The sequence below is a fragment of the Pelobates fuscus genome, chromosome 2 (genome assembly GCF_036172605.1).
Source record: "Pelobates fuscus isolate aPelFus1 chromosome 2, aPelFus1.pri, whole genome shotgun sequence".
NCBI lineage: Eukaryota > Metazoa > Chordata > Amphibia > Anura > Pelobatidae > Pelobates > Pelobates fuscus.
Genome location: NC_086318.1, coordinates 193,304,204 through 193,316,677, shown reverse-complemented (window position 1 = coordinate 193,316,677; position 12,474 = coordinate 193,304,204). Strand labels below are relative to the sequence as shown.

The 12,474-nt window shown below is 37.8% G+C and overlaps 1 protein-coding gene across 3 annotated transcripts in view; it reads right to left on the bottom strand.

The window, feature by feature from the left end:
- Positions 1-12,474, bottom strand: part of DOP1A (DOP1 leucine zipper like protein A) — an 88,758-nt gene that overhangs the window by 31,571 nt on the left and 44,713 nt on the right. For all 3 annotated transcript variants that reach the window (XM_063443033.1, XM_063443035.1, XM_063443034.1), the window contains 9 exons: positions 11,737-12,358; positions 10,992-11,266; positions 10,029-10,181; positions 8,161-8,261; positions 7,837-8,087; positions 4,639-6,604; positions 4,437-4,548; positions 1,218-1,400; positions 757-882 (listed from right to left, as the gene is read on the bottom strand). In XM_063443033.1, the coding sequence (XP_063299103.1) occupies positions 757-882; positions 1,218-1,400; positions 4,437-4,548; positions 4,639-6,604; positions 7,837-8,087; positions 8,161-8,261; positions 10,029-10,181; positions 10,992-11,266; positions 11,737-12,358 (3,789 nt within the window). The remainder of the gene's footprint in view (positions 1-756; positions 883-1,217; positions 1,401-4,436; positions 4,549-4,638; positions 6,605-7,836; positions 8,088-8,160; positions 8,262-10,028; positions 10,182-10,991; positions 11,267-11,736; positions 12,359-12,474) is intronic.

The following is a 12,474-nucleotide window of genomic DNA, read 5'->3' as shown; positions in this document are numbered from 1 at the left end:
TAATCATCGCACTTATGACAAATCACGGCTTGAAATATCTTGCTTTGCATGTAATGCGTCTATCTCATATATTAGTTTCCCCTTTTACGTTGCATTACTGAAATAAAGGAACTTTTGCACGATATTCTAATTTTTCGTGAATCACCTGTATGCTTGACAGTTTCAATGGATGACATTTGGAACAATTTGGTAGTGGGGAGGAGTAAAGGTTTGGCAATTTTCTATACATTTTCCTGCCATCACAGTTTCAATGAATGAACCCAGCAAAGCAGCCACGTGGATGGAAAGTAACTCCAAATTATCTATACCATTTAAATGGAATCCAGATACTATATCAGTTTTCTATTATGGACATTACAAGCTTTTGTTAGAGAAATGTTAGGCACGGAGATTTCTAAAGTTCTGCTTCTCAGATAAGTCTTCAAGAACGAGGTTTCAATCAATCTTTTCAGTCTCTAGATTTTGCATTATTGGTGGTCACTAAGGACTAACTTGAGAAGCTGTATTGTAAGGCTTGTATGTGAGATTTCCCTAACTCCTGCCATTGTGTTTTAGTCACAGTGCTACCACAATGAAAGATATCAAAATGATTGTGAGCAAAGTGAAAACATTATCTTTCACATCATTAAGACCACACATACTATGAAAATTATATTACTGTATGTGCAGGTCTATATAATGTTTAAATAGCTATTTGCCTCTGTGCTAAGGTCTCATGGATATATATAAATGCAATGACTAGAAGATGACGTTTACCTTTGTGCGTGCAGAGTGTTTGCTACTTCTTCTCTCATTCCATACAAACGCAATAGCTGCCATAAAATGGACGCCATGGTTCATGGAGATAGGGCCCAGGAGCTCCAAAATCTGCTGTCTTAAGTTCTATAAAAGATAAAAAAAATAAAATAAAAAAAACACAACTACTTTTAAATCTGCTTTACTAACAAAACACAGTGTAAATTAACAGAAATGGTAAGAAGTCAAACAAATACGTTAGACAATAGAAATATCCAATGCAGACTATAAATTATTTTCTTTTTAGAAAACAATGAGGTCCAGCAGCATCATTTCAATCCATCACTGTTCCTTGGAGTTTTTTAAACTCCATCTGAAACATAAGGAAACACCAATATCTATATAATTTTGGCAGTATGATTGACAGCTCAAATTATTAGAGTTAAAAAATCTAGCAGCTTAAAAGTACTGTAGCATCTAACCTTTGTTGATCCAAGGTTTATTGTAGTAACAGAAGCAGCAGCAGCGGTGAAGTTTTTTTCTGAAGAGTCAGCTTGATGCAGGACACTCCAGAGAAGGGTGACAGAGGACATTATCAAATGTAGTATTGACAGGATTCCTGTACGGGCTTCAAGTAAGTGCTTCTGATCTATGTTTACCATAAGCTGTCAGAGAAACCCAAATAGAATTACAGACATATATGTTACATCCAACAATAAATCTTATATTATGGCTTTAACCCCTTAAGGACACATGACATATATGACATGTCATGATTCCCTTTTATACCAGAAGTTTGGTCCTTAAGGGGTTAAATCAGCAAGGCTCAACAGTCAATGAGACAATAGCGGAGTTGGGCAAATTTCCAGCAGCAGGTTTTTTTTTTGTTTTGTTTTTTTTATAAGGGGCGGTGAGGGACAGACCTTTTTTAACATAGATCTAAAAACGTACATGTTAATATGCCCTAAGAAAGCTGACCTGGAGAATTTTGACAAATCGGCTATTTTGTCACTTTGAATTACCCATTGTCAGTATATTTATACTGGCAGACATTTTGTGTTAAGACAGAAATTAAAAGTGTATAGTGTAACTCACTATCAGAACAGAAGTGACTCCGTTTTGTATCAGAATGCAAAGACAGACACAATTATTTTTCTCTGTAACTCTATTCATTCAAGCCGGAGCTAAGGAATGCAACTAATGTAAACATTGGCAGAGATAAGACATGATGTCTACAGCAGGAGGGGTTAAACACTACAACCCAGAGACAAATAAATAAATAATATATATATATATATATATATATATATATATATATATATATATATATATATATATATATATATATATATATATAATGTACACACAATCCACATACAACCAACTATAATTATATTAATCATATATAAATAGAACTACCTACAAATTGTGTTAAATCACTGCCATATTGTATACTTATGGTGTACCTAAATATTCACTGATTATTATCACGCATGTTACATATTATTTTCACTATTCTTGTCACAATAAATTTAATTTTTATAATTAAATTTGTAATTAATGTGTGAGATAAAATCCTCTAATGAAATGTACTCCGGGATCTATGAGAATTAAAAATAGTGGGTAATTCTCAGCTTTAAAACAATAATCGGGGAAACAGTGCCAAGATATCAATTTTGATATAATACAAATCAATTAATTTTTGATATTTTTTATGAAATTGGTATTTTTAATATTTATCACCCCATAAATATCTTCACACCATTATTCATACTTTACTGCTGAATAACCTTTTTTTCTTTTAGATCTTGCACATATTCTCTTTTTTATTAGTGTACAATTTACCACGACAAACAAAACAAAGTATAATATACGGTTTTGAAAATCAATAAGATTATATTAGTCTTCAGAGTAAAACAATCTATCACTCATTTAGGAAATGCATCAAATTGTAAATTAACTGCAATTGCTAAACACAGGTTTGGGCATTGAACTGTGTTCATATTCAATCTCCAGAGATATTTAAGTACGAATAACCATCTTTCTATAAATGTATTTAATAACCGAGAATGGCACATCATGTGGTGCATCCTTTAGAGAAATCATAGCTTTAATTAGGTGGGAATTCAGATTTATCACTTATGCACTGCGTATTGTATAATGACATCTGGAAAATTAACAGAGGAGATTTAAGTAGAATGCAACACCCACAGAGTAAATGCTACAATTACAACCACAATAATACATGACTAATTATCAATGTGACAAATGAACTTATATAATGGGTAAGATGATGCAAAGAACACAAAACAACTCTTGGTTGGCAATATCTAGCAATTATATTTGTTATTTTATTATAGTGGGAATATGCAGCACGCCAAGACCTTTCTATGACTTGGATACCCAGTTCATTTTGGTGTAAGTTTTCAATCTGATTACTGTAAAGACGTGGTTTTACAGATCATCTTATTTTTATAAAGTAAAGCCAACTTACATATCGTATAGACAATAGTTCTGAAATGGCAATAAAATGGCAGGGGCAAGGATCAATAGATCATCTTTTAGACTTTTGTTAGACGACAGTAGCTAGTCTTCTTTGATGGAACAGCTCGACCATGGCTTGCATCACAAAATGTTCTCAGTTATGATGATTTAACAAGTGTCCTTTGATGGCAATGCTCTCCCTGACCTGCTATTTAAAGGGACACTATAGTCACCAGAACAAGCAAAGCTTAATGTAGTTGTTATGGTGAGTATAATAGCTCATTTCAGGCATTTTTATATAAACACTGCCTTTCCAGAGAAAACACAGTGTTTACATTGCCTCTAGGGACACTTCCAAGTGGCCACTCCTCAGATGGCCATGGGAGGGGCTTCTTGGCTCAGGGCTGCACAGTAGGCAGCCCTGACGTTCAGCGTCCCCACGCTCTGCATGGAGACGCTGAATTTGCCTCACAGAGATGCACTGATTCAATGCATCTCTATGAGGAGGTCCTGATTGGCCAAAACTGCATTTGGCCCCACCCCCGTGTCGATTTTAGCCAATCCAATGCTTTCCCTGGGTGCCAACTCCCACTACTCTTAACCCTGCAACTGTAATTGCAACTGCAATAATTACATTGCAGGGTTAACTCCACCTCTAGTGGCAGTCTACTAGACAGCCACTAGAAGGCACTTCCTGCATCATAGCTTTGCTAGAGCTTTGCTGGACGTCCTCACGCTGTGTGAGGACCTCCAGCGTCGCTCAATTCCCCATAGGAAAGCATTGAAAATCATTTTCAATGCTTTCCTATGGGGCGAGCCAATGCCCGTGCGCGGTACGCATTAGGTTTCCTCAGCCGGCGGGCCGGATCAGTCTCGCCCACCGGCTGACATAATTACTGGGAGGAGCGACGCCAACCCGAAACCACCGCCGAGGGACATCGGCGGGGTTTCAGGTAAGTGACATGAAGGGGTTTTCACCCCTTCAGCTACCTGGGATGGGAGGTGGGAGGGAGAGGGTACCTGCAGTGCCAGGAAAACTGATTGTTTTCCTGGCACTGGAGTTTCCCTTTAAGGCATATCCACTTACTACCCATAACAAATAAAAAAACAAAACAAAAACATGTTACGGGCAAATTTTAAGCATCAAACCACAGAACCCTGATTGAGCTATTGGACTCTCTCTCTTTCAGGCCAGCGCAGGAGTGTGGAGGTTATACCTGGTGGTATTGAGATGAAGTATCCAGCAAGCAATAGTGAATTATTGTTGTAATGCCTTCTAACAGTGTTAGAATCATGTCCGGTGGGATAAAGGATGCCATCCATAGGGGCCTAGAATACAAAGCAAATTTATTATTATTTATAAACCAAATGAACAAATTGAACAGACCAAAATAAATACCATTTAGGGAAATGACATACCTATTGTCGGATAATCCAGTTTCATATTTGTATTGCTGAATTAAGTTATCCAAATTTCGGCAAAGTTGTAATGTAACGGAAACAACAACTTTCTGAAGGACTTTCCCCATATAAGGCAAGGTAGATGTGATAAGGCCAATCCACTGAGGATGCATTTTACAAGTGTAATGCTGGTGCAAAGCTCTAATGACCGCACATAGGAACATTCCTTGGCATGTGATTGGCTGAGAGTGTAGATATTGGAGGGATGTCATTGGTTGCTGAGGGTTCATGTGTTCTAAGTCGGCGATGACAAAATCAAAACCTGCTTCACTGTCTTCAGGGACAGTCAATACACGGTGTTCCAGTACTATCAGACCCTGAAGAACTTTCAAGAGCTGAGACTGCAAGGTGCTTCCATTATCAAACTCATCCTCAGAAAAGTTAATGAGGCTATCTTCAGAAAAGCCTTCTTCTATGGCAACTATGTTCTTATCTGCCACTCTTTCACTGTGCCATTTCTGTGCACTGAAAATTGATGACAGGAGACAGTGAAGAATCACTTTCTGAACTTTGCACTTTGATAACATATCAGATATGAAGCTAGCAAAGCCCTTAGCAGAACTTTCTATGACTTTTGCCAGCTCTGTAAAAAGTAGAGTGAGAATTTCAATACTCATCATTTGCATATTCCGATTGCCCATAAGATCTTGCTGTGTTACTTTAACATGAGTCGGATAGTGGCTTCTCATATAATATAGACATAAAGATATAAGTATTTCGATATACATAGAACTACGGAAATTGTGGTTCGAGTCCAAGGGAATATTGCTATAAAAATCCTTCCCCATAACAGAGATCCGATGCCGTGCCAAAAGATTTTGCAGCAAAGATAGCTGGGGAGTGTATGCGTTGCTAACGCTGGTGGTAGAGATTGCATTTACAAATACCGTGGGACTGGTTTTTAATATGGCTTTAATGGCTGAAAATACATACAAAGTCCGAGAGGAGTCGTAAAGTTGTAGATACAAAAGCACATGCTGGTAAAGAGGGTGGATATTGATATGAGGAGATTTCGGATTGCCAGGAGAACCCACGTCACTCTCAATTTCTGAAATTTCTCCTTCTCCACAACTGTACCAGTTCTCTAAATCTAACCCATCACTGAAGAAAACACTGGCCTGCTTTAGCTTTTCATTCTGTGTTCTTTTCTTGTCCTCATCTTTTCTTCTTGTAATTTTAACTTTGGGCTTTGCTCCTGGTTGTTTGCTTACATCTTTGAAAGCAGAGTCCTTTCCTGTCACCTTACCTTTAAAATGGAATTGAATACTGCTGTGGCTTCTCTTTCTTGGCTGTGCTTCTGCTAAAGACAAGGTAAATTCTGCTGTGTTTTGCTGGCTAATTATTGAAGGAGATGAGAGGTTTCTCGATATTGCATTTGCTAGACTTTCAATGCCGGTTTCTGCAGACAAAGGCAAGAAGTTGGAAGGATCACGGACTAGATGACCATTCTCATTTTCAGGGATGACGACTTCTTCCTCACCATTTGCCTCATCCACCGAAGCGCTATATATATTTATCTTGGTTGTCGAGTCCTCATGATAATTTGATTCAGTATCTTCTCCAAGTTCTTGAAGGACTTTCCATATCAAATCAGAAATTACTTGTTGGACTATCTCATCGGGAGAATCTTCTCTAGAGTCTTGGACATTATCTTGAGCCGTAAAACTCTCTGCATCAACTTCGTAGTTAAGGCTATCTCCAGTTGAAGATTGAGAACAGCCAGAGTCTGAGCTCTGAAGGATCTCAATTTGTTGATCAGGTAGCTCAAAATCAGAAACTCCCATTGGAATAGTTTCACTGCTGGTGCTCAAAAGGGAAAGCCGATCACTAAGAGGGTTAACTGTGAGGCTGAAGTTCTCCATATCATCTATTCCAACTTGTTTGCTTACAGTCTGACCAGTACTTGGTTGGGTGCTTGGAAATGCTGCAAGAATAAATGAAATAAATAAATGAATAAATAAATAAATAAAAAGCTACATTACCTTAATGTTTATTAGATTTAACCCAGTTTCCAAGTTATGGGCATGATAACTGTCATATGCATAGGCATGTGTAGAATATCGCAAGACTTGCCAATATTTGACTATTAATTTTAGCCAGGTCTGAACCAGAGCAAGTGGTAATGATAATTCCAAATTGTACGGAACAATATGCCTTTTTAATATGGGATTTAATAATTACAAAGTAGTATATTTTAGTCTGTAGCATAAAAAAACAGCAACCGTTGAATGTGGCTGTGCCAACCAATATCATTTGGATTTATTAAGATAAATGCTTATTTCTTCATGCAAGGCTTCCAGTGCTATTCACACTGTCTAGTCAAGTCAGTGATCTATTGGCCCACAAAATTCACAATTTTATCGAAGAAATGCCAAATTCATGTAAAATTTGGTTGTGGATAAAAATGAGTTTTAAACATCCTCTGGGCTCTGATACATGTAAGGTTTTAATGCAAAAAGTCTAAAACAAACACTACAATGATGTAACAAAAAATGCAATATATACCAAAACGTGCACTTTACTGGCTTTTTATAATGGAGTTAAAAGGTGTACTCCAAGAAACAGAGCCACTACAGCCCACTGTAATAGTTATGGTGCCAGGTGTACACTGACACCCTCCCAGGCAAAACAGTGAAACTGCTTGCAAGTGGTATGATAACTTACCCGGGGTCAGTGCCAGTTCTTCCTTTAGCTTCAGTGAGCTAAGTGCAGGGCCAGCTCATTGGCAGAAAGCATCAGCTGAGTGGTCTCATCTAATGAGCTAAGCACTGCATCAGGAGACTTGGCTTACTGCTGCAGCTTTCAGCAGCATAGGAGGAGGTGAATAGTGTCTGGCAGATCCTAGATATTTGTCAAACACTAGCGAACAGTTTGACAACTTTCCCTGGGAAGGAGCCAGGGCACTCCTGACACCATAATCACTACAGTGTACTGTAGTGGCTATGTGATTGGAGTATTCCTTTAACTTCAACATCTAGAAAAAACAAGTAAACTGTAACCTGTAACAATGGATCATCAGTTAATTTGACTAACGGAAAAATGACACTTTGCAAACAATTAATGTCCATTATATACACATCTAAGAAAAGCAATAAATCTTTATAATTATATACGTAGTTATCTTAAAGCATCCAAATTGTGTAGCTATTTACATACCATCACTGCTTGTTTTTAAAAACAACTTTCTTGTGTCTTCAAAATATCGAAGAGATTTACTCCAGTGTCTCTCAGCTTGCACTCGCTGTACAGACACTCGCTGAGTTTTTGGGTGGAGAAGTAATAGAATGAGAGGTTCTAGAACTCTTGCAATATCATGTCTCTGTAAAACCTGATTTAACCAAGCTCGGCCAACTGATGAAGTTCCACCATCCATGCTATTTAGACTGTCAAGCATGATAAACAACGATCTGCAATACAAAACAGTATATTTGGTGATTTAGCCAAAACACAGCAAAACTAATAATAATTAGGGTTACATACCTGTCAAAAGTACGACCATAGGAAGAAGACTTGTTAATGTGAAGATCTCTGGTCAGATGCCAAAGAACTGCAAATCTCCCATGAGCCTCCATTCTTAATTTCTTCAACAAGATTATAATATGATTAGATATTTAGATGTATTAAACTTTTCAACAACAAAAACATTTCACAAGAGCACACATTTGTAATTTCAAACAGTTTCAGTCTTAGAATAAATTAATATAAATTCTGTGATTTGATCAATGTGGTATGATGTACTGTAGACATTTTTATACAATGTAGTATGGATTCCAATGTACTGTTTGTTATGGAACATGTCAAACATTGAATCATGCAAAATAATGTATTTTCGCTGTATGTTTTTTTTACTTTGTATAACCATTAATTGGGTTTGCTTTGATTAACCTAAAATTTTAGACATCCTTATTAAATTGCCCTTTTTGTCCAAATACTAAATCATTTAACTTTGATTATAATCAGCAAGCCCCTCGCTATATTTAATTTTCTATTTTGTTTCAGTATATGCATGGTTATGTGGGGATCGGGAATAGGAGCTGTTAGCTCCACAGGCTGATTAATTGGTGATATGAAACGGGCGCTAATGCAAATATGGGAACCAAATGTTTTTTCTACTTTTTACCAAGTTTGACCGCTATACTCCCCTGTAATTTCCCAAGTGGTAATGCCACGTGACTAGACATGTGACTGCATGCAAATGTAATGATGTCATTGGACGTGAGCGGAAGTTTATGGACGTGCTGTTCCATTAGTCTTAGGAATAACAATAAAGTGCTAAGAGTGAATACTCAAACCCATATAATATGGTATACTAACCTAGAGCAGGAGAAATGATAGCCTTTAAGCCTTCCTTTGAGGGACTTCTCTCCCAGCTGATTACACTTGGGCTTAATTGTTTTAAGGTTGGTTTGGGATATATAAGTGGTAACTTGGATCAGTTAGTGAGAAGTCCCCCAGAGGAAGGCTTAAGGGTTATACAGTTGCAAGAAAAAATATGTGAACCCTTTGGAATGATATGGATTTCTGCACAAATTGGTCATAAAATGTGATCTGATCATCATCTAAGTCACAACAATAGACAATCACAGTCTGCTTAAACTAATAACACACAAAGAATGAAATGTCATGTTTTTATTGAACACACCATGTAATGGGGGAGTTATAGAGCATGCTTGTATGACTTGGAGCACATACTGATATTTAAGCCCTTTCCTAGCTATGTGTATATCACTGGAGAAGTATAAGAGCCCAGGGATTTCCTGTAAAAGAGGGACATTCAAACAATATATATGTTTCTTTACTTTTATAAACATTACCTATGCATGGAATTAAAGGGTTACTCCAATCACCATGAACACTTCAGCTTTTAGTGCCAGGGATTAGTTGAGCCCCTTGGCACTCGTGATTTAGGCAGTTTGGAACTCTGTTCTGGGCTGCCTAATGTCAATTCTGAGCAAACAGATGTAACAAGCTTCTCCCTTGGACCATGGAGAGAGAGAGAGAGAGAGAGAGAGAGAGGGGGTGGATGTGATGTCTCCATGGATTGGACCATGGAGACGGAGGATGTGATGTCAGTTTGGCCATGGAATCCATTGAGAAGAGCTTCACCCAGTGCTGGATTCCAAGTAAGTTTACTGTTTTACTTTAGGTGTAGTGTGTTAACTTGAAAGGGATTGCTGGGCAATTTTGAAATCCCTTTTAAACATATCTGAGTATTTATTCGTAGTTTTCAATGTAGAGGTTAAAAGACAAAAAAAAATTAATTGAATATTTGTTACCTGGTTGAAGTTTCAGAATAACAAGAAAGAAGAAGGATCACTGTGTATATCCTGGTAAAAGAGGGGGATTACCTTGTCCTTGTGTGTGAGCTGCTGACTTATGACATCCTCACATATACTGGACGAGGGGACGAGGTTATGCAGCTGGTAGAACAATTCCACACTTCTCTGATGATGCTGCGGGGTCTTTTCTCCCAACTGCTCCCACAGTGTCATAGCCACATGCTTTTGTAAGACAGGATATAAAAAAAACCACAGATGAGCACATGAGATAGTGGCTGTGTAGTCGGACCAGTGGAGAATTCTAAGAGAGGTTACTAATGGAAGACTGTTTAAAGAGCGCTTCTAATTCATAGTTAGTATAGACCTAACACAATAATAATTATCTAAACTTAATATGATCTGTCACCTAGACAGAGTTAAAAGTAATAATGCTCCATTTATTTTGCTAGCATAGCAAAGGTTTAAGTCATAAGAAATTTTAGATTTGCTAATTCCACATTTGTGATAGCCTCACAAAGTGACACATGACCAAACCAACTGATTAATAAATTACAGATGATCTAATTCATATGCAAAACACTGTAATGCATTTTTTATATATATATATATTTTTTATAACATGGTGCTCCATCAGAGTTAGCGCTAATGTCATTAACGAGCCGTACATTATAATCTACTTGTTCTTTATGGCATTCAAAACATATTCCCTGCATACTACAAAGGCAACTATGTGCAGATATGCGCCAAGTTTAAAACAAACATTACAGTACACACAAAGGGTTATTCACCAAAGTGGGAATCATCTAATTCAAAGTGAATCTCAAATTTTATTTCACACAAATTGGAAAATATCTTCCGATCAGTTTTGAGTATGCTTTTTTTGCCCAACATTAGAAATTCACTTTGTATTCCAAACAATTCCCATAATACTGAATATCCCTGATACTAGAGAGAGAGAGAGAGAGAGAGAGAGAGAGAGAAAGAAAATGAGATTAGACCCATTTTGTGGGGGTCCTACATAAATTATCCTACCTTGAAGAAATCCGTTTTCTCAGCCATGAATCTCAAGTTTCCTTCAGTAAGTGGTGGTCGGATAACAACAGATACACGCCCTTGGTTGGGACTTAAAGGCTGTGAAGATTCCAAATTACCCGTGTTTTCAGCAGTAACCACTGCAACAGATTGTGTCAGGCCAACAAGGTCCATAACAAGTGAAATAGCCACGCTCTGGATGCTGAAGTCCACGGCTGAACTGCAGGCATTCATGAGTGTCTGAAGCCAGGTGGGTGGCTGCACTTGCTCACAGTCTAAGACACAATCAACAAAACAGGAAAGTATTAATACTCCGATCACAATGTAAACATGCTGACTTAAAGGGACACTGGAATGGTTTTAATGGCAGGGGTTCCCAGGCACCCTCCCTTCTTGATCAATGTAAAATATATATTAACGAACAGCCAATGCACATACCAGATCTTCCCTACATCATCATTCAGTATTCTTGCACAAGACTGCAACAATAGTTTGGTTATTTGGCAAAACATTGCCTTTCGGAATTTCAAGTTACTACAATTCGGAGTTTAGAGTATAAAACCTTTCATATTTAAACTCTAAAGAGCATTCATGAAAATATCTGCACATAATCAGGGCCCAATATATACAATTTAAAATATATATATATATATACTTTAGGCCTGCACTGGCTCATTTTGGAATAAAGCTTGTTATAATTAATACATTTATGAATTTCTCCTATGTTAAAGCAAACAAAAATTACCCATATCGGCCTTGTTGTTGTGGATCTCTGAGGCCTGGCTGCCTTCTGCAATGTAAACAGGGAAGCTAGAACATTCAAGAAACAGCTGGCAAGCAGCAATAAAGGCAGGTCGGTATTCATTTGGTGAGTGCTGCTTAATCACTTTTTTTTCCTTAGTGTTATCAGAAGTGGTATCTTCCCATTTAGTGCTGTGTGCTTGACACCCATCAATGTCTTCCTTAAGTTCATTTGCAAGTGCATGGGATACTGAGCCTCTAGGTGAAATGTACAGAGTGATAAGTCTTGTCAAGAACTGCTGGAAATAATCTAAGCAGCATTGCATTGCTGTTTTCTGTGCTGCTTTAATACTGTGAGATGCTGCCCCCTGGGGGCTGGTAAAGGAAGGTTGTATAACAGTTTCTTCAGAGCCCACAGTAGATGCGGTTTCAGTTTCTGAAGAAGTGCTACCTAAGGGCAGTCCTGCTGCACCCTGACCCTCACTCAGCACTCTGTCAATGTCATCGGCTCCGTCAGCTTGGTACTGGACAAAATCCGTGAAGCCGCTCTCTGAAGACCGACTGCTTGGAGGGTTCTCTCCATCATCAAAAACATCACCTGGATTTTCAGAGGTAACTGGGGAGAGCTAAGCACAAGGCAGAACAGGATATAAATATTTAAACTCTTCATATACATTTATCTTAAAGCAAATAATTAAAATGGCATGAAAAAACAATTATCCCCACCTACAAAAACGTGTGC